The 23,048-nt window shown below is 41.8% G+C and overlaps 1 protein-coding gene across 1 annotated transcript in view; it reads right to left on the bottom strand.

The window, feature by feature from the left end:
* The window catches only part of LOC133420902 (uncharacterized), a 30,697-nt gene extending 18,693 nt beyond the window's left edge, over positions 1–12,004 (bottom strand). Inside the window, exons 1-4 of the mRNA XM_061710783.1 lie at positions 11,986–12,004; positions 10,560–10,639; positions 10,362–10,452; positions 10,171–10,275 (exon numbers count right to left, since the gene is read on the bottom strand). Of these exons, the coding sequence (XP_061566767.1) occupies positions 10,171–10,275; positions 10,362–10,452; positions 10,560–10,639; positions 11,986–12,004 (295 nt within the window). The remainder of the gene's footprint in view (positions 1–10,170; positions 10,276–10,361; positions 10,453–10,559; positions 10,640–11,985) is intronic.
* Positions 12,005–23,048: the final 11,044 nt, after the last annotated feature.

The following is a 23,048-nucleotide window of genomic DNA, read 5'->3' as shown; positions in this document are numbered from 1 at the left end:
CTGTACCAAATATTAATGTCCATGGACCACTGGTTCTTGGTAACTGTACCAAATATTAATGTCCATGGACCACTGGTTCTTGGGGTAACTGTACCAAATATTAATGTCCATGGACCACTGGTTCTTGGGGTAACTGTACCAAATATTAATGTCCATGGACCACTGGTTCTTGGTAACTGTACCAAATATTAATGTCCATGGACCACTGGTTCTTGGTAACTGTACCAAATATTAATGTCCATGGAACACTGGTTCTTGGTAACTGTACCAAATATTAATGTCCATGGACCACTGGTTCTTGGTAACTGTACCAAATATTAATGTCCATGGACCACTGGTTCTTGGTAACTGTACCAAATATTAATGTACATGGACCACTGGTTCTTGGTAACTGTACCAAATATTAATGTCCATGGACCACTGGTTCTTGGGGTAACTGTACCAAATATTAATGTCCATGGACCACTGGTTCTTGGTAACTGTACCAAATATTAATGTCCATGGACCACTGGTTCTTGGGGTAACTGTACCAAATATTAATGTCCATGGACCACTGGTTCTTGGTAACTGTACCAAATATTAATGTCCATGGACCACTGGTTCTTGGGGTAACTGTACCAAATATTAATGTCCATGGACCACTGGTTCTTGGGGTAACTGTACCAAATATTAATGTCCATGGACCACTGGTTCTTGGTAACTGTACCAAATATTAATGTCCATGGACCACTGGTTCTTGGTAACTGTACCAAATATTAATGTCCATGGACCACTGGTTCTTGGTAACTGTACCAAATATTAATGTCCATGGACCACTGGTTCTTGGGGTAACTGTACCAAATATTAATGTCCATGGACCACTGGTTCTTGGTAACTGTACCAAATATTAATGTCCATGGACCACTGGTTCTTGGGGTAACTGTACCAAATATTAATGTCCATGGACCACTGGTTCTTGGTAACTGTACCAAATATTAATGTCCATGGACCACTGGTTCTTGGTAACTGTACCAAATATTAATGTCCATGGACCACTGGTTCTTGGGGTAACTGTACCAAATATTAATGTCCATGGACCACTGGTTCTTGGTAACTGTACCAAATATTAATGTCCATGGACCACTGGTTCTTGGTAACTGTACCAAATATTAATGTCCATGGACCACTGGTTCTTGGTAACTGTACCAAATATTAATGTCCATGGACCACTGGTTCTTGGTAACTGTACCAAATATTAATGTCCATGGACCACTGGTTCTTGGTAACTGTACCAAATATTAATGTCCATGGACCACTGGTTCTTGGGGTAACTGTACCAAATATTAATGTCCATGGACCACTGGTTCTTGGTAACTGTACCAAATATTAATGTCCATGGACCACTGGTTCTTGGGGTAACTGTACCAAATATTAATGTCCATGGACCACAGGTTCTTGGTAACTGTACCAAATATTAATGTCCATGGACCACTGGTTCTTGGTAACTGTACCAAATATTAATGTCCATGGACCACTGGTTCTTGGGGTAACTGTACCAAATATTAATGTCCATGGACCACTGGTTCTTGGTAACTGTACCAAATATTAATGTCCATGGACCACTGGTTCTTGGTAACTGTACCAAATATTAATGTCCATGGACCACTGGTTCTTGGGGTAACTGTACCAAATATTAATGTCCATGGACCACTGGTTCTTGGTAACTGTACCAAATATTAATGTCCATGGACCACTGGTTCTTGGGGTAACTGTACCAAATATTAATGTCCATGGACCACTGGTTCTTGGTAACTGTACCAAATATTAATGTCCATGGACCACTGGTTCTTGGGGTAACTGTACCAAATATTAATGTCCATGGACCACTGGTTCTTGGTAACTGTACCAAATATTAATGTCCATGGACCACTGGTTCTTGGTAACTGTACCAAATATTAATGTCCATGGAACACTGGTTCTTGGTAACTGTAGCAAATATTAATGTCCATGGACCACTGGTTCTTGGTAACTGTACCAAATATTAATGTCCATGGACCACTGGTTCTTGGTAACTGTACCAAATATTAATGTCCATGGACCACACAGAAGCAGAAGCAAAACAGAGGTTATCATTCTTGGTCCAGAGCATCTTAGGAAGGGATTAGATGGTGTTGCGATGGCTTCCAGTGCAACTGTGAGAAACCTTGGTGTTATTTTCGATCAGGATTTGTCGTTTAAACCATATGTCAATCAGGTTTGTAAAATAGCCTTTTTCCATCTCCGTAATATTGCAAAGATTAGGAAAATCCTCTCGCAGAGTGATGCAGAAAAACTAGTTCATGCGTTTGTATCTTCTAGACTAGATTACTGTAATGTGTTGTTAGCAGGATGTCCACGTAATTTGCTGAATAGGCTCCAGCTGATCCAAAATGCAGCAGCACGAGTACTGACAGGAATTAGCAGGAGAGACCACGTCTCTCCAGTGTTAGCGTCGCTCCATTGGTTACCCGTAAAATTCAGAATCCAGTTTAAAATTCTATTACTTGCGTATAAAGCCCAAAACGGCTTAGCTCCGCAGTATTTACAAGACCTGATAGTGCCTTATGTTCCTGTCAGAGCTCTCCGTTCTCAGAGTGCAGGTTTACTCGTAGTTCCTAGAGTATCTAAATGTAGATTTGGAGGGCGGGCGTTCTGCTATCAGGCACCATTACTATGGAACCAACTTCCAATCTGGGTTAAGGAGGCTGACACCACCTCCACCTTTAAAACTAAACTTAAAACATTTCTGTTTAGTAAAGCCTATAGTTAGTGTTTAGTAAACCTCTAGCTGGTGTTGGTAAATCTCTAGGTAGTGTAAACTTTAGTGTGTCAGAGTCGCTCCTGTAGTTTCTTGTGCTGGCCCCCCCTTCTCCTCCCTTTTCTCTCTTTTGTCCATGTTGCAGCATCCTTTGCCGGACACCGGAACCTGCAGGTGGTCGTGGGTGGCTTGTAGCTTGCATTACGGAGCACAAGTCTTTCCCCGACCCTGCACCCCAACCTGGGACTTGCTGATTGGGCCGGAGCTTCGGGAGCTGCGTGCTGGCCTGCGGTCCCCACCCCTGGTCATCCCGTTGCTGGTCCCCCCTTCTCCTCCCTTTTCTCTCTTTTGTCCTGCAGGTGGTCGTGGGTGGCTTGTAGCTTGCATTACGGAGCACAAGTCTTTCCCTGACCCTGCACCCCAACCTGGGACTTGCTGATTGGGCCAGAGCTTCGGGAGCTGCGTGCTGGCCTGCGGTCCCCACCCCTGGTCATCCCGTTGCTGCTTCCACCTGCCTGCTGTGCTGTTGCCGTCCCTGACCCACCAGTCTGGCCCTCGGCAGGAGGGTCCCCCCTTATGAGCCTGGTCCTGCTCAAGGTTTCTTCCCTCCTAAAGGGGAGTTTTTCCTTGCCACTGTTTGGCTTAAGGTTTTTCTCCCACTAGGGGAGTTTTTACCTGCCATTGTTTATGTAATAACTGCTCGGGGGTCATGTTCTGGGTATGGGTCTCTGTAAAGCGTCTAGAGACAACTCTGTTGTATTAGACGCTATATAAATAAAATTGAATTGAATTGAATTGAATTGAACCACTGGTTCTTGGTAACTGTACCAAATATTAATGTCCATGGACCACTGGTTCTTGGTAACTGTACCAAATATTAATGTCCATGGACCACTGGTTCTTGGTAACTGTACCAAATATTAATGTCCATGGACCACTGGTTCTTGGTAACTGTACCAAATATTAATGTCCATGGACCACTGGTTCTTGGGGTAACTGTACCAAATATTAATGTCCATGGACCACTGGTTCTTGGTAACTGTACCAAATATTAATGTCCATGGACCACTGGTTCTTGGTAACTGTACCAAATATTAATGTCCATGGACCACTGGTTCTTGGTAACTGTACCAAATATTAATGTCCATGGACCACTGGTTCTTGGGGTAACTGTACCAAATATTAATGTCCATGGACCACTGGTTCTTGGTAACTGTACCAAATATTAATGTCCATGGACCACTGGTTCTTGGTAACTGTACCAAATATTAATGTCCATGGACCACTGGTTCTTGGTAACTGTACCAAATATTAATGTCCATGGACCACTGGTTCTTGATAACTGTACCAAATATTAATGTCCATGGACCACTGGTTCTTGGGGTAACTGTACCAAATATTAATGTCCATGGACCACTGGTTCTTGGTAACTGTACCAAATATTAATGTCCATGGACCACTGGTTCTTGGTAACTGTACCAAATATTAATGTCCATGGACCACTGGTTCTTGGGGTAACTGTACCAAATATTAATGTCCATGGACCACTGGTTCTTGGGGTAACTGTACCAAATATTAATGTCCATGGACCACTGGTTCTTGGTAACTGTACCAAATATTAATGTCCATGGACCACTGGTTCTTGGGGTAACTGTACCAAATATTAATGTCCATGGACCACTGGTTCTTGGGGTAACTGTACCAAATATTAATGTCCATGGACCACTGGTTATTGGTAACTGTACCAAATATTAATGTCCATGGACCACTGGTTCTTGGGGTAACTGTACCAAATATTAATGTCATTGGACCACTGGTTCTTGGGAACTGTACCAAATATTAATGTCCATGAACCACTGGTTCTTGGTAACTGTACCAAATATTAATGTCATTGGACCACTGGTTCTTGGTAACTGTACCAAATATTAATGTCCATGAACCACTGGTTCTTGGTAACTGTACCAAATATTCATGTCCATGGACCACTGGTTCTTGGGGTAACTGTACCAAATATTAATGTCCATGGACCACTGGTTCTTGGTAACTGTACCAAATATTAATGTCCATGGACCACTGGTTCTTGGGGTAACTGTACCAAATATTAATGTCAATGGACCACTGGTTCTTGGTAACTGTACCAAATATTAATGTCCATGGACCACTGGTTCTTGGTAACTGTACCAAATATTAATGTCCATGGACCACTGGTTCTTGGTAACTGTACCAAATATTAATGTCCATGGACCACTGGTTCTTGGTAACTGTACCAAATATTAATGTCCATGGACCACTGGTTCTTGGTAACTGTACCAAATATTAATGTCCATGGACCACTGGTTCTTGGGGTAACTGTACCAAATATTAATGTCCATGGACCACTGGTTCTTGGGGTAACTGTACCAAATATTAATGTCCATGGACCACTGATTCTTGGTAACTGTTCCAAATATTAATGTCCATGGACCACTGGTTCTTGGTAACTGTACCAAATATTAATGTCCATGGACCACTGGTTCTTGGTAACTGTACCAAATATTAATGTCCATGGACCACTGGTTCTTGGGGTAACTGTACCAAATATTAATGTCCATGGACCACTGGTTCTTGGTAACTGTACCAAATATTAATGTCCATGGACCACTGGTTCTTGGGGTAACTGTACCAAATATTAATGTCCATGGACCACAGGTTCTTGGTAACTGTACCAAATATTAATGTCCATGGACCACTGGTTCTTGGTAACTGTACCAAATATTAATGTCCATGGACCACTGGTTCTTGGTAACTGTACCAAATATTAATGTCCATGGACCACTGGTTCTTGGTAACTGTACCAAATATTAATGTCCATGGACCACTGGTTCTTGGGGTAACTGTACCAAATATTAATGTCCATGGACCACTGGTTCTTGGTAACTGTACCAAATATTAATGTCCATGGACCACTGGTTCTTGGTAACTGTACCAAATATTAATGTCCATGGACCACTGGTTCTTGGGGTAACTGTACCAAATATTAATGTCCATGGACCACTGGTTCTTGGTAACTGTACCAAATATTAATGTCCATGGACCACTGGTTCTTGGGGTAACTGTACCAAATATTAATGTCCATGGACCACTGGTTCTTGGTAACTGTACCAAATATTAATGTCCATGGACCACTGGTTCTTGGGGTAACTGTACCAAATATTAATGTCCATGGACCACTGGTTCTTGGTAACTGTACCAAATATTAATGTCCATGGACCACTGGTTCTTGGTAACTGTACCAAATATTAATGTCCATGGAACACTGGTTCTTGGTAACTGTACCAAATATTAATGTCCATGGACCACTGGTTCTTGGTAACTGTACCAAATATTAATGTCCATGGACCACTGGTTCTTGGTAACTGTACCAAATATTAATGTCCATGGACCACACAGAAGCAGAAGCAAAACAGAGGTTATCATTCTTGGTCCAGAGCATCTTAGGAAGGGATTAGATGGTGTTGCGATGGCTTCCAGTGCAACTGTGAGAAACCTTGGTGTTATTTTCGATCAGGATTTGTCGTTTAAACCATATGTCAATCAGGTTTGTAAAATAGCCTTTTTCCATCTCCGTAATATTGCAAAGATTAGGAAAATCCTCTCGCAGAGTGATGCAGAAAAACTAGTTCATGCGTTTGTATCTTCTAGACTAGATTACTGTAATGTGTTGTTAGCAGGATGTCCACGTAATTTGCTGAATAGGCTCCAGCTGATCCAAAATGCAGCAGCACGAGTACTGACAGGAATTAGCAGGAGAGACCACGTCTCTCCAGTGTTAGCGTCGCTCCATTGGTTACCCGTAAAATTCAGAATCCAGTTTAAAATTCTATTACTTGCGTATAAAGCCCAAAACGGCTTAGCTCCGCAGTATTTACAAGACCTGATAGTGCCTTATGTTCCTGTCAGAGCTCTCCGTTCTCAGAGTGCAGGTTTACTCGTAGTTCCTAGAGTATCTAAATGTAGATTTGGAGGGCGGGCGTTCTGCTATCAGGCACCACTACTATGGAACCAACTTCCAATCTGGGTTAAGGGGGCTGACACCACCTCCACCTTTAAAACTAAACTTAAAACATTTCTGTTTAGTAAAGCCTATAGTTAGTGTTTAGTAAACCTCTAGTTGGTGTTGGTAAATCTCTAGGTAGTGTAAACTTTAGTGTGTCAGAGTCGCTCCTGTAGTTTCTTGTGCTGGCCCCCCCTTCTCCTCCCTTTTCTCTCTTTTGTCCATGTTGCAGCATCCTTTGCCGGACACCGGAACCTGCAGGTGGTCGTGGGTGGCTTGTAGCTTGCATTACGGAGCACAAGTCTTTCCCCGACCCTGCACCCCAACCTGGGACTTGCTGATTGGGCCGGAGCTTCGGGAGCTGCGTGCTGGCCTGCGGTCCCCACCCCTGGTCATCCCGTTGCTGGCCCCCCCTTCTCCTCCCTTTTCTCTCTTTTGTCCTGCAGGTGGTCGTGGGTGGCTTGTAGCTTGCATTACGGAGCACAAGTCTTTCCCTGACCCTGCACCCCAACCTGGGACTTGCTGATTGGGCCAGAGCTTCGGGAGCTGCGTGCTGGCCTGCGGTCCCCACCCCTGGTCATCCCGTTGCTGCTTCCACCTGCCTGCTGTGCTGTTGCCGTCCCTGACCCACCAGTCTGGCCCTCGGCAGGAGGGTCCCCCCTTATGAGCCTGGTCCTGCTCAAGGTTTCTTCCCTCCTAAAGGGGAGTTTTTCCTTGCCACTGTTTGGCTTAAGGTTTTTCTCCCACTAGGGGAGTTTTTACCTGCCATTGTTTATGTAATAACTGCTCGGGGGTCATGTTCTGGGTATGGGTCTCTGTAAAGCGTCTAGAGACAACTCTGTTGTATTAGACGCTATATAAATAAAATTGAATTGAATTGAATTGAATTGAACCACTGGTTCTTGGTAACTGTACCAAATATTAATGTCCATGGACCACTGGTTCTTGGTAACTGTACCAAATATTAATGTCCATGGACCACTGGTTCTTGGTAACTGTACCAAATATTAATGTCCATGGACCACTGGTTCTTGGTAACTGTACCAAATATTAATGTCCATGGACCACTGGTTCTTGGGGTAACTGTACCAAATATTAATGTCCATGGACCACTGGTTCTTGGTAACTGTACCAAATATTAATGTCCATGGACCACTGGTTCTTGGTAACTGTACCAAATATTAATGTCCATGGACCACTGGTTCTTGGTAACTGTACCAAATATTAATGTCCATGGACCACTGGTTCTTGGGGTAACTGTACCAAATATTAATGTCCATGGACCACTGGTTCTTGGTAACTGTACCAAATATTAATGTCCATGGACCACTGGTTCTTGGTAACTGTACCAAATATTAATGTCCATGGACCACTGGTTCTTGGTAACTGTACCAAATATTAATGTCCATGGACCACTGGTTCTTGGTAACTGTACCAAATATTAATGTCCATGGACCACTGGTTCTTGGTAACTGTACCAAATATTAATGTCCATGGACCACTGGTTCTTGGGGTAACTGTACCAAATATTAATGTCCATGGACCACTGGTTCTTGGGGTAACTGTACCAAATATTAATGTCCATGGACCACTGGTTCTTGGTAACTGTACCAAATATTAATGTCCATGGACCACTGGTTCTTGGGGTAACTGTACCAAATATTAATGTCCATGGACCACTGGTTCTTGGGGTAACTGTACCAAATATTAATGTCATTGGACCACTGGTTCTTGGGAACTGTACCAAATATTAATGTCCATGAACCACTGGTTCTTGGTAACTGTACCAAATATTAATGTCATTGGACCACTGGTTCTTGGTAACTGTACCAAATATTAATGTCCATGAACCACTGGTTCTTGGTAACTGTACCAAATATTCATGTCCATGGACCACTGGTTCTTGGGGTAACTGTACCAAATATTAATGTCCATGGACCACTGGTTCTTGGTAACTGTACCAAATATTAATGTCCATGGACCACTGGTTCTTGGGGTAACTGTACCAAATATTAATGTCAATGGACCACTGGTTCTTGGTAACTGTACCAAATATTAATGTCCATGGACCACTGGTTCTTGGTAACTGTACCAAATATTAATGTCCATGGACCACTGGTTCTTGGTAACTGTACCAAATATTAATGTCCATGGACCACTGGTTCTTGGTAACTGTACCAAATATTAATGTCCATGGACCACTGGTTCTTGGTAACTGTACCAAATATTAATGTCCATGGACCACTGGTTCTTGGGGTAACTGTACCAAATATTAATGTCCATGGACCACTGGTTCTTGGGGTAACTGTACCAAATATTAATGTCCATGGACCACTGATTCTTGGTAACTGTTCCAAATATTAATGTCCATGGACCACTGGTTCTTGGTAACTGTACCAAATATTAATGTCCATGGACCACTGGTTCTTGGTAACTGTACCAAATATTAATGTCCATGGACCACTGGTTCTTGGGGTAACTGTACCAAATATTAATGTCCATGGACCACTGGTTCTTGGTAACTGTACCAAATATTAATGTCCATGGACCACTGGTTCTTGGTAACTGTACCAAATATTAATGTCCATGGACCACTGGTTCTTGGTAACTGTACCAAATATTAATGTCCATGGACCACTGGTTCTTGGTAACTGTACCAAATATTAATGTCCATGGACCACTGGTTCTTGGTAACTGTACCAAATATTAATGTCCATGGACCACTGGTTCTTGGTCACTGTACCAAATATTAATGTCCATGGACCACTGGTTCTTGGTAACTGTACCAAATATTAATGTCCATGGACCACTGGTTCTTGGTAACTGTACCGAATATTAATGTCCATGGACCACTGGTTCTTGGTCACTGGTGTACGGGTCACTGTCAAGTCCAACTGACTTTAATTTAAGCCGATAATCAGCTGTTATCCCGTCTTCTCCACTAGTTGCAGACATTTTTACCACTCAGTGCCAGTAAGGGGACGTGGTCCAGAGTAAGGGGGCGTGGTCCAGTGGGGAAGTGACGTCAATTCAAACCCTCTATTAGAGCAAATACCTTGTTGTTGCTTCAACTTTCACACAAACGCAGCAACGTAACTGACGTTTATAGAGACGTCATGACTGAGCTCCCCTTAGTGCCCGAGCTGTGGAAAAACAAACCGGTTCTCAGCTGGTTCCAAGTTAAACGAGTTGTGAACCAGAACCAGCCCTGGAACCGGTTTGGTGGAAAAGGGGTAATAGTGGCAGGTAAATGGGGAATAATCCAACTCACCTACATGACATAAACCACGAGCACAATCTGACCAACCCTTATAAGATCGCTCATAACTAACAAACACGAGAAAAAAAAAGGGCTTTTCACCGGTTTCTTCACTGAGACCATTTTCTTCTGATGGCAGACTGGAACCGTTGGCTACTGGAGGGGGTGAACCCTCCGCTGTCATCACGTCTTTAAGGCCCGGTTGGTCTGAGATAGGAAAAACAAATCACTCGTGTCAGGATCACCTCGTACAAGGACAAGACGCGTTAAATATTACCCAAGCACAAACCCACCCAGGTTGTCCAGGTAAACGGGCTCGAAGGTGCCGGTGGGCTCGCTGTGGCGGCTCATGGGACTCGGACGGTGGAGATCGAAAGAGTACGTCTGGGAAGAAATCATAAACAAGTCGGAAGCTGGAGACCCAAACACAAAATCCAGTGGATAACATGAGACAAGGCAAGTAAGACATCTGTAGTTATGACGTTTGTTACCCTGGAAGCTTTCCTGAGGAAATACAGAACCACACACAGGACGATGATCACCAGGATTATAAACGCCAGGACCACAAAACCTGCAGAGAGAGAAACAAGACCAATTATATCTCAAGATAAATAAATATTTAATGATTAAAGTACGGAAGAGTATCAGGGCCAGGCAGGAGAAAAATAAAAATAATATTTTAGAGGAGGAAGATCTTTTTTTCATAATGCACTTACATTGAAGATGTAAGTGCAATTTCGTGAATAAAGTCGAAATGTCGAGATTAATGTTGAAGTACAATTTCGATATAAAAGTCAAAATGTATTTCGACTTTATTCTCAAATTTCTACTTTATTCACGAAATTTCAACTTTATTCTTGAAATTGTATTTCAAGATTAAAGTTATAGTATGCAATGTTTGAGAGCTAGCAAGATTCTAAAGTCTAAGCCTCCTAAGCCCTCCTCCCCCTCCCAGCTTAAATCATGTAAAAACTCTAAGGACCAGAGGCTTGGCAGGGGGGGAAAGAACCAATCAGTACATACAATACATCATTAATTAATTAAAAATGGGAATTACATATATCATTCATTCATTAAATGAGTCATTAATTAATTAAAATTTGACTTAAATATGTATATAATGAATTAAAATACAATTCATTTTAAGTGAAAAAATATATTTAATTATTTCAGTATTTAATTAATTAATGACACATTTAATTAATTAACGATACATTTAATTAATTAATGACACATTTAATTAATTAACGATACATTTAATTAATTAATGATACATTTAATTAATTAATGATATATCTCATTATATCTCATGATCAACTTTCAACCGTCTTTCAACCGCCTTTCAACCGCCTTTCAACGCGAGCGACAGGAAGAGAATAGAAGCAGGGCGTCCGACAAATGTTCAGCTCAAAACTCTGCGTCGCTGCGTCCAGTTAGGACAGTCCAATTATAATTAAAGCTGCAAGCAGCGATGAACGGGCCCTCGCACTCACGGCCACCGCCCCCATAAGCATATCAGAAAAGACACCACCCACGACTTCCTATGTCAAACCATTCAAAAGTTATAGCAGGAAATAGGGACAACCAATCAGAAGAAGGGGCGGGGCTAATTTTCACCAATTATGGTAAAGGACTCCATACCGAGTCCCATGACACCACCCACGATTCTTTATGTCAAACCATTCAAAAGTTATGGCAGAGAAAAGTATTCTAGGGGGCGCTGTTGAGCCGTTAGGCCACGCCCATTAATGCAAACCATGAAATATCAAATTTATCGCCAGGCCTGGCTTGCATGCAAAATTTGGTGACTTTTGGGGAACTATCAAATATGGACCAATCACATGAAGGGTGGGTGCGCTTGTTGGCGTCTAGCGTCGCCACGGTAACACTTTTGAAAGAGAAAAGGAATGCGCGTACTCGCAGGATGGAGACGCATATTTTGATGTATAACACACCTGGGTGCACGTTACGGTTCGGGCCGTATTAATTCTCGAAGGAATGGCATAAATTGCGCCAAGATTACACAATTAATTCAGAATGGCCGACTTCCTGTTCGGTTTCGGCCATGGCGCCAAGAGACTTTTCTTTAAGTTGCGACATGATACAGGTGTGTAGCGATTTTCGTGCATGTACGTCAAACCGTATTGTGGGGCTTGAGGCACAAAGTTTTCCGGGGGGCGCTGTTGAGCCATTTTGCCACGCCCATTAATGCAAACCATGAAATATCAAATGTATCGCCAGGCCTGGCTTGCAAGCAAAATTTGGTGACTTTTTGGGCACGTTTAGGGGGGCAAAAAGGCCTTCCTTTTGTCAGAAGAAAGAAAAAAGAAGAAAGAAAAAAAATTATACATCATGTATTATGGGGCTTGAGGAACAAAGTTTTTTCTGTCTGAACGAATCAGATGAAGGGGGGCGCGCTTTTTGGCGTCTAGCGTCGCCACGGTAACGCTTTTGAAAGAGAAAAGTAATGCGTGTAGTCGCAGGATGGAGACGCACGTTTTGATGTATAACACACCTGGGTGCACGTTACGGTTCGGGCTGAATTAACTGCTGAAGGAATGGCATAAATTTCGCCAAAATGACACCATTTATTCAAAATGGCCGACATCCTGTTCGGTTTCGGGCATGACCCCAAGAGACTTTTCTTTAAGTTGTGTACTGATACAGGTGTGTAGCGATTTTCGTGCATGTACGTCAAACCGTATTGTGGGGCTTGAGGCGCAAAGTTTTCCGGGAGGCGCTGTTGAGCCATTTTGCCACGCCCATTAATGTAAACCATTAAATATCAAATTTTTCGCCAGGCCTGACTTGCATGCAAAATTTGGTGACTTTTTGGGCACGTTAAGGGGGGCAAAAAGGCCTTCCTTTTGTCAGAAGAAAGAAAAAAGAAGAAAGAAAAAAGAAGAAAGAAAAAAAATTCCTACAGATACAATAGGGCCTTCGCACTGAAGGTGCTCGGGCCCTAATAAAGACATGGAATTGATTTTGTCGCTGACGCTCACTCGCATCACATGAAGTTAGGACACAGTGTAAATATAAAAAAATGCAACTTCATGATTTTTAGTAACAAAAACAAAACATTTCCCAAAGAAAAGCCTAGAATTATAATCAATGGCTCTGAAATTTTCCAGGTTACTCGTACTAAATTCTTGGGTGTCATCATCGATGATTGTTTAAATTGGAAACAACATATTGATACGGTATGCATGAAATCTACGAAGATGCTTGGTATTTTGAGAAAAGTTTGTCCTTTTGTTCTTCCTTCCTCTCATTTAACTCTATTATAGTTTAATCTTAATTACTGCAACATTGTTTGGGCTTCGACACATTCAACATATATTAATAAATGACTGATAATTCAAAAAAGGTTTCTCAGAATGATATCACACACAAACAGATATGAGCGTCTGTTCCCCTTTTCATTAAATATTCATTATTATCCCAAAATAAAATTAACATTTTTAAAACATGTTTATTTATGTTCAAATCTAAAAATGATATACAAGATCTTCCTTCTTTTTTTCATAATTTATTTTGTGTTAATTCTGATATTCATTCTTATGCCACAAGGCACAAAGAGGATTTTAATTTACCGTTTTGTAGAACATGTAAACATCAATCTTTCACCACTTGTGGAATTCACTCAATAAATCTCTTAAATCATCACCATCCTTGCCAATATTCCAAAAACATTTAAAGAACTTTCTTATTGTTTCATCTTTGTAGTGTTTATTATTTAATCTGAGTTACATTTTCTTTTGTGTTTTTTGTGTTTTTTTACTCCCCCTTGTGCAGCTTTTGTTGTGTTTTTCTTCATATAAGGAAATGATTCTATAGAAGCCACCAGGCTTCTTCCTTTCCTTGCAGGTTATTTCAATGTTTTTACATTTATTGTTCAATTTGTTTTATATTGCTAAATAAATAAACTAAACTAAAGTCAAACTGCTCCGTACCTGGTGTGGATGAGGAGGGCGATTGTGGTAATTGTGTCGTCATGTCAGCCTTTCCCAGGGTTTCTTTAGCGACCGTAGCGACGGTTGTGGCGCGTGTCGTTGTGTCTTCATCCTCGTCTTCCGGGCCAAACACTCCGACCGTTGTCCCGTTTTCACTGCTCTGTTAGTCACACAAAGGTCACGGTTTAAAGGAGCATGAGGCAGGATTGAGGCAGGATTTAGGAAAAAAATGCATATGGGGGTGCGCTTCCGGGTCGCAAGGAAGATGGCAGCTTGATTCCTGTGCTCTCAGACGGTTTCACAAATTAACCCTGTTAACCCCTGAGATAACTAACAAGTGAGTGTTTCATAAACGCGGCAATGAACAGGGTTAACACAAGAAGTGGGAGAACTATGATCACGACAGAAGATATCGTGAGGGTTTGCCACCAGATGCTGCTAGCCGACGTAGCTCCCCGACATGCGGGATGAGCGAGGACGGGGAAGACGACGCCAGCCTGCGTGGCATTCTAAACCAACTACGAGACTTCAGGCGAGATAATAAACAGTAGGAGTGGGTATTGCCAAGGACCTCACAATACGATACACACCACGATACCTGAGTCACGATACGATACACATCACGATACCTGAGTCACGATACGATACACACCACGATACCTGAGTCACGATACGATACACATCACGATACCTGAGTCACGATACGATACACATCACGATACCTGAGTCACGATACGATACACATCACGATACCTGAGTCACGATACGATACACATCACGATACCTGAGTCACGATACGATACAATACACATCACGATACCTGAGTCACGATACGATACACACCACAATACCTGAGTCACGATACGATACACATCACGATACCTGAGTCACGATACCTGAGTCACGATACGATACACATCACGATACCTGAGTCACGATACGATACACATCACGATACCTGAGTCACGATACGATACACATCACGATACCTGAGTCACGATACGATACACACCACGGTACCTGAGTCACGATACGATACACATCACGATACCTGAGTCACGATACAATACACATCACGATACCTGAGTCACGATACGATACACATCACGATACCTGAGTCACAATACGATACACACCACGATACCTGAGTCACGATACGATACACATCACGATACCTGAGTCACGATACGATACACATCACGATACCTGAGTCACGATACGATACACATCACGATACCTGAGTCACGATACGATACACATCACGATACCTGAGTCACGATACGATACACATCACGATACCTGAGTCACGATACGATACACATCACGATACCTGAGTCACGATACGATACACACCACGATACCTGAGTCACGATACGATACACATCACGATACCTGAGTCACGATACGATACACATCACGATACCTGAGTCACGATACGATACACATCACGATACCTGAGTCACGATACGATACACATCACGATACCTGAGTCACGATACGATACACATCACGATACCTGAGTCACGATACGATACACACCACGATACCTGAGTCACGATACGATACACATCACGATCCCTGAGTCACGATACGATACACATCACGATACCTGAGTCACGATACGATACACACCACGATACCTGAGTCACGATACGATACACATCACGATACCTGAGTCACGATACGATACACATCACGATACCTGAGTCACGATACAATACACACCACGATACCTGAGTCACGATACGATACACATCACGATACCTGAGTCACGATACCTGAGTCACGATACGATACACATCACAATACCTGAGTCACAATACGATACACACCACGATACCTGAGTCACGATACCTGAGTCACGATACGATACACATCACGATACCTGAGTCACAATACGATACACACCACGATACCTGAGTCACGATACCTGAGTCACGATATGATACACATCACGATACCTGAGTCACGATACGATACACATCACGATACCTGAGTCACGATACGATACACATCACGATACCTGAGTCACGATACGATACACATCACGATACCTGAGTCACGATACGATACGATATTGCCATATCCAAATTTTGCGATATTGCGATATATAAAGTTTGCTGAAAACTGTAAAAAGCTTTATGGATCTTAAAATCCGAGTTGCACGTTCATCAGATTATAGTGACAATTCATGGGACAAACTGAGTCAAAACAATGTTTTATTATAACTATACAAGCTAAAGTTACAACATATTTGTATATGTTTTTCATATTATTTACATCATATGAAATTAACATTAAATTTAGTATGAGGTTGCTTTAATTATGTGACAAATGATAATAAACACAAGAAAGATGGTATTTCAATGAAAAATAGATATCCTTCCTTCCTTCCTTCCTTCCTTCCTTCCTTCCTTCCTTCCTTCCTTCCTTCCTTGCTTCCTATTTTCCTTCCTTCCTTCCGTCCGTCCTTCCTTCCTTCCTTCCTTCCTTCCTTCCTTCCTTCCTTCCTTCCTTCCTTCCTTCCTTCCTTCCTTCCTTCCTTCCTTCCTTCCTTCCTCCCTCCCTCCCTCCCTCCCTCCCTCCCTCCCTCCCTCCCTCCCTCCCTTCCTTCCTTCCTTCCTTCCTTCCTTCCTTCCTTCCTTCCTTCCTTCCTTCCTTCCTTCCTTCCTTCCTTCCTTCCTTCCTTCCTTCCTCCTTATAGATATGTTATATAGATATTTTATTCAACTTTGCTGCTGTTCATACAAAAAGTAAATAAATTTTCCTAAATCTAAAACCAAGAACAGGCACAGTGATCAGTCAGTATAGATATAAATCCATGAATAAATAAACCTCTGTCCATTATTTTTCATTTTTTAAGGACAGGCAATTGTGTTATATAAAAAATAAATTATAAAATGAAATAAAATGTGAAATAAAACGTGAGCTCAGTGCAGGGCCCTCCCAGGGTTGGTAGAGAGTTGATGCCCAGGACTGTCACTTAGGTAGGAGCACTGGGTGATATAGTGGGAAAAAATCGGGGATAAAAAATATTTTTTAAAAAATCGATTTTCAAAATTTTAATATCGATATTGAATCAGCAGGAAAATTATCGCGATATATTGCCATATCGATATTTTTGCCCACCCCTAGTAAACAGCATTTCACGGAGATTAAACAAGAACTGCACAAGACGAACGATAGACTGGAAGAAGCTGAGACCCGAATCCAGTGGCGTCAATTCAGTCTTACTAAGGTACGGCAAGGTTACGAGTCACAGAACTGAACTAGAGTATCAATCAACACGCCCAGCAAATACTCATCACAGAAGTTTATGTATCTGATCTGTGTGGTCGAGAAAACTGGAACATTTTACAATGCAGTCTCTCTCACTGCAAAAACTCACAATCTTAACAAGAATATTTGTCTTATTTCTAGTTAAAATGTCTCATTTTTAGTCAAAAAATCTAATTACACTTAAAACAAGAGTCATTACCAGAAAAATAACTTGTTATTTGACAATTTTCACCTGTTTCAAGTAAATTTTCACTTGAAATAAGTAGAAAAATCTGCCAGTGGGACAAGATTTATCTTCTTATTACAAGCAAAACAATCTTGTTCCACTGGCAGATTTTTATACTTATTTTAAGTGAAAATCTACTTGAAATAGGTGAAAATTGTTGTTTTTGAGTCTTGTCTTAAACGTAATGAGATTTTTTTTTACTAAAAATTAGACGTTTAAACTAGAAATAAGACAAATATTCTTGTTAAGATTTTGAGTTTTTGCAGTGTAAAATAACTAGTGAAATCGATCATGTTGTTCTGATTTGCATTTGTAGTTATTTTATATGTATTAAGTAATAGAATAATCAATACAAATGGACACAGAGTAATTCCATAAATGTATTTAAAAACAAACATTTACATTTTCCCTGAAGCCGAGGTGGCGGCTGCCGGACCTTCATACCCGACTGACGGCCCTGCCCGAATCGACGAAGCAGAATCAGCATTACAGGCGATGTCTACGCTCGTGAAACGGCTCTCACAACGCCAGGCTGACATGGAGGCAAAACTCAGACCAAGAAGGACGGGCTCGCAGAGACAACATCCGAATATACGGCATACCCGAGGACGCGGAGGGGAACAACGTCTCTTCTTTCCTGGAAAAATTACTGAAAGAGTCTCTGGGTTTTCCGACGGGCGCAGAGCTAAAGATCGAGCGGTCCTGAAGAGACGGGTGGGCAGAGATGTCAAGTAACAAAGTACAAATACTTTGTTACCTTACTTAAGTAGAAATGTTGGTTATCTATACTTCACTGGAGTAATTATTTTTCAGACCACTTTTTACTTTTACTCCTTACATTTTCACACAATTATCTGTACTTTTTACTCCTTACATTTTAAAAACAGCCTCGTTACTCTATTTCATTTGGGCCTTTAATAAAAACTATCCAGTTAAATTGCTCCATCCGGATAGAGTGAATTTGGTTGTGGTTGTTTCAGATGTTCTTGTCCAGTTTTGTTCTTACATCCGTTCCCTCAGATTCCTGCAACTAAACTTGGATGTACATTCCAATAAAGGTTAGGATAAATGATAACATGAACATGAACGTTTGACTTTTTGCACCATTACAATACTTATAGGCAACTAGTCATCATATCTGCTGCTCTCTGAAACACATGTTAATGCTCAATAGTACACATATATGCTTCTTTAATATATTTATATTAACACATGTTAATGCTCAATAGTACACATATATGCTTCTTTAATATATTTATATTATACTAAGATGCATTTCCTTCCTTCCTTCCTTCCTTCCTTCCTTCCTTCCTCCTTTCCTTCCTTCTTCCCTTCCTCTTTTCTTCCTTCCTTCATCCCTTCCTCCTTCCTTTCTTCCTTCCTTCCTTCCTCCTTCCTTTCCTTCCTTCCTTCCTTCCTTCCTTCCTTCCTTCCTCCTTTCCTTCCTTCCTTCCTTCCTTCCTTCCTCCTGCTCTCTCCTTCCTTCCTTCCTTCCTTCCTTCCTTCCTTCCTTCCTTCCTTTCTTCCTTTCTTCCTTCCTTCCTTCCTTCCTTCCTCCCTTCCTTCCTTCCTTCCTTCCTTCCTCCTTTCCTTCCTTCTTCCCTTCCTCTTTTCTTCCTTCCTTCATCCCTTCCTCCTTCCTTTCCTTCCTTCCGTCCTTCCTTCCTTCCTTCCTTCCTCCTTCCTTTCCTTCCTTCCTTCCTTCCTTCCTTCCTTCCTTCCTTCCTTCCTTCCTTCCTTCCTTCCTTCCTTCCTTCCTTCCTTCCTTCCTTCCTTCCTTCCTCCTTTCCTTCCTTCCTTCCTTCCTCCTGCTCTCTCCTTTCCTTCCTTCCTTCCTTCCTTCCTTCCTTCCTTCCTTCCTCCTGCTCTCTCCTTCCTTCCTTCCTTCCTTCCTTCCTCCTGCTCTCTCCTTCCTTCCTTCCTTCCTTCCTTCCTTCCTTCCTCCCTCCTTTCCTTCCTTCCTTCCTTCCTCCTGCTCTCTCCTTCCTTCCTTCCTTCCTTCCTTCCTTCCTTCCTTCCTTCCTTCCTTCCTTCCTTCCTTCCTTCCTTCCTTCCTTCCTTCCTTCCTTCCTTCCTTCCTTCATGTTCAATGGCTTTTGTCCTTAATGGCTTTTTTCCCCCTTACATTACTTTTACTTTTATACTTTAAGTAGTTTTGAAACCAGTACTTTTATACTTTTACTTGAGTAAAAAACTTGAGTTGATTCTTCAACTTCTACAGGAGTATTTTTAAACTCTAGTATCTATACTTCTACCTGAGTAATGGATGTGAATACTGAAGACAACTCTGTGTGTGGAATACGCAAAGAAAATACTAAAAGAAAGGAAGATTAAAAGTGCCTAATTAGCCACAATTGTTCTCTTATACTAAAATATGTTGTTAGAAACACATAAAATAATCTAATTGCTTTAAAAATCTACAATGTTTATCACATATTTTGACCTGCGGGAGGCGCCATGTTTTACCTGCGCAATGCATTCTGGGGGCGATGACGTAGAGCGGTGGCTCTGGGAAGATAAGCCCCGTTAGTTTAACTGGGACAGGTATCTAAAACATAGATGAGCAGCATCTCCCGGTCGTGGAGGCTGACGAGGGAGCCCATAAGACGTCTCGGTTCAGGCAAACTGGATCAAAGTTCTGTGATGCACGGGAGATCTGCAAAAATGATCAATGTCGTGCGCATCTTACCAGTGCATTAAACTGTATATAATGCAGCTGCGCCGCCAGCCGGAATCCTGTACGCACTGTGCGTACAATTTGTTTTGAAAGATTTATTTTTGGTACGTGCTGGGTCCAGCGTTTGATGACAGACCAGAGGCTGAGGGGACCGGCCCGGGACTTTGACCAAACGGGAGGCGCAGACTTCGCGTCAAATAGGCAAGAACATCTTTATTTAATTTAATGAAGCCAGATCTGGCTGAGGTTTGTATTGTAGCATCGGCTATCTGCTAGTTGAAACGTGTGGTCTGTTAGCTTATCTGAATTTTATGGTGCTTTTATGATGTTTTTATGCTTTATGGCGCTGTACTTTTTTTTTTTTTTTTTTTTTTTTACAGGTGCGCCGTCACCTGTTTAGTTGTGTTTTCATCTGATTTTCTGATGCGTTGACACCGTAATGTTTATGTTTGCATCTGTGTGGAGGTGCATAATAATGTCACCATGTGTAGTGCGCCATGCGCACTTTATCCAATTTGTCACTGCAAAGTTTTGTTTGAGGAAAAAAGATCTTTGAAATACTTATTGAACTCTGAATAGCCAACCAACCTATCCTCTCCCTAATGGATAGTGTAATATTCAGGCCGAGTGAGACTCTGAAATAGAGCAGTGGACGGACTGTTTCTGTGTCTATTAGGAAATTGAATCCTGGCGGCGCCACTGTCCTAATGATTTATAAAGGGACAGCGGTGGATGCTAATAATCTCCAAAATTATTGATATTGGAATACGTTTTATCACACAATAGCTTAAAGTGAACAGCTGCTGACAAAAACACGAGCTCTTCACAGCAAACGCTCTCCTCCTCTGTTTGCATTGAGACGCAGTTGCTGCACAGACACCAGGGATTTTGTCCCACTCTCGCCTCATCCCGTCTTTCTTGGTCTTCATTTGGCTCGTTTTGAGATATGTTTTCAGTGTTGTCCTCCTCCTTGACCTTGTGCTCGGGTTCAAATTGAAACGGCTGAACAGATGACATGTTTATCCTCTGGATTATCTGGTTGAACAGTCACAACAGTGTTCGGGGGCCAGCAGGTGCAACCGTGTGACGTCACTACCCAGAATGCATTGCGGTGTAAACAACAATGGCGACCTACGAGTTAAATTATATTTTCAAATTTTATAAAAACGAAGACATCAAAAAGGTTTTTTATATCACATTGTTATAATTGATACCAACATTTATCTTTTAAGACCTACATGTCTTAATAGCCAGGGTTCCTTTAACGTTTCACATCATTAATAACAGAAAGGTCACGGTTTAAAGTCTTAACCCTTGTGCTGTGTTTGGGTCAAGGGAGGGTGATGGGAGAAAAGAAGGAAGGAAGGAAGTAGGAAAGGGAGTAAGGAAGGGAGAAAAGAAGGAAGGAAGGGAGAAAGAAAGGATAGAAGGGAGAAAAGGAAAGAAGGAAGGGAGGAAGGATAGAAGGAAGGGAGGAAGGAAGGAATGGATAAAATAAGGAAATAAGGAAGGAAAAACAAAGAAGGTAATAAAGGAATGAATGACGGAAGGGAGGTAAGAAGAAAAAGGAGTAAAGGAGGAAGAGAGGAAAGGAAGTAAGGAAGGGAGAAAAGATGGAAGGAAGGAAAGAAGGAAGTAAGGAAGGAAGGAAATAAGGAAGTAAGGAAGGAAGGAAAGAAGGAAATAAGGAAGGAAGGAAAGAAGGAAGTAAGGAAGAAAGGAGAAAAGAAGGAAGGAAGTAGGAAAGGGAGTAAGGAAGGGAGAAAAGATGGAAGGAAGGAAAGAAGGAAGGAAGGAAGAAAGGAGAAAAGAAGGAAGGAAGGAAAGAAGGAAGGAAGGAAGGAAGGAAGGAAGGAAGGAAGGAAGGAAGGAAGGAAGGAAGGAAGGAAGGAAGGAAGGAAGGAAGGAAGGAAGGAAGGAAGGAAGGAAGGAAGGAAGGAGAAAAGATGGAAGGAAGGAAGTAAGGAAGGAAGGAAATAAGGAAGTAAGGAAGGAAGGAAAGAAGGAAATAAGGAAGTAAGGAAGAAAGGAGAAAAGAAGGAAGGAAGTAGGAAAGGGAGTAAGGAAAGGAGAAAAGATGGAAGGAAGGAAGTAGGAAAGGGAGTAAGGAAGGGAGAAAAGATGGAAGGAAGGAAGTAGGAAAGGGAGTAAGGAAAGGAGAAAAGATGGAAGGAAGGAAAGAAGGAAGTAAGGAAGAAAGGAAAGAAGGAAATAAGGAAGTAGGGAAGAAAGGAGAAAAGAAGGAAGGAAGTAGGAAAGGGAGTAAGGAAAGGAGAAAAGATGGAAGGAAGGAAGTAGGGAAGGGAGTAAGGAAGGGAGAAAAGATGGAAGGAAGGAAAGAAGGAAGTAAGGAGAAAAGAAGGAAGGAAGTAGGAAAGGGAGTAAGGAAAGGAGAAAAGATGGAAGGAAGGAAGTAAGGAAGGAAGGAAGTAAGGAAGGAAGGAAAGAAGGAAATAAGGAAGTAAGGAAGAAAGGAGAAAAGAAGGAAGGAAGTAGGAAAGGGAGTAAGGAAGGGAGAAAAGATGGAAGGAAGGAAGTAGGAAAGGGAGTAAGGAAGGGAGAAAAGATGGAAGGAAGGAAGGGAGAAAAGATGGAAGGAAGGAAATAAGGAAGTAAGGAAGGAAGGAAATAAGGAAGTAAGGAAGGAAGGAAAGAAGGAAATAAGGAAGGAGGGAAGGAAGGAAGGAAGGAAGTAAGGAAGAAAGGAGAAAAGAAGGAAGGAAGGAAAGAAAGAAGGAAGGAAGGAAGAAAGGAGAAAAGAAGGAAGGAAGGAAAGAAGGAAGGAAGTAGGAAAGGGAGTAAGGAAGGGAGAAAAGATGGAAGGAAGGGAGAAAAGATGGAAGGA

This window comes from Cololabis saira, chromosome 20, assembly GCF_033807715.1.
Source record: "Cololabis saira isolate AMF1-May2022 chromosome 20, fColSai1.1, whole genome shotgun sequence".
Lineage (NCBI taxonomy): Eukaryota > Metazoa > Chordata > Actinopteri > Beloniformes > Belonidae > Cololabis > Cololabis saira.
Note: the sequence above shows the minus strand (reverse complement) of the source record. Positions and strands in the feature narration are given on the sequence as shown.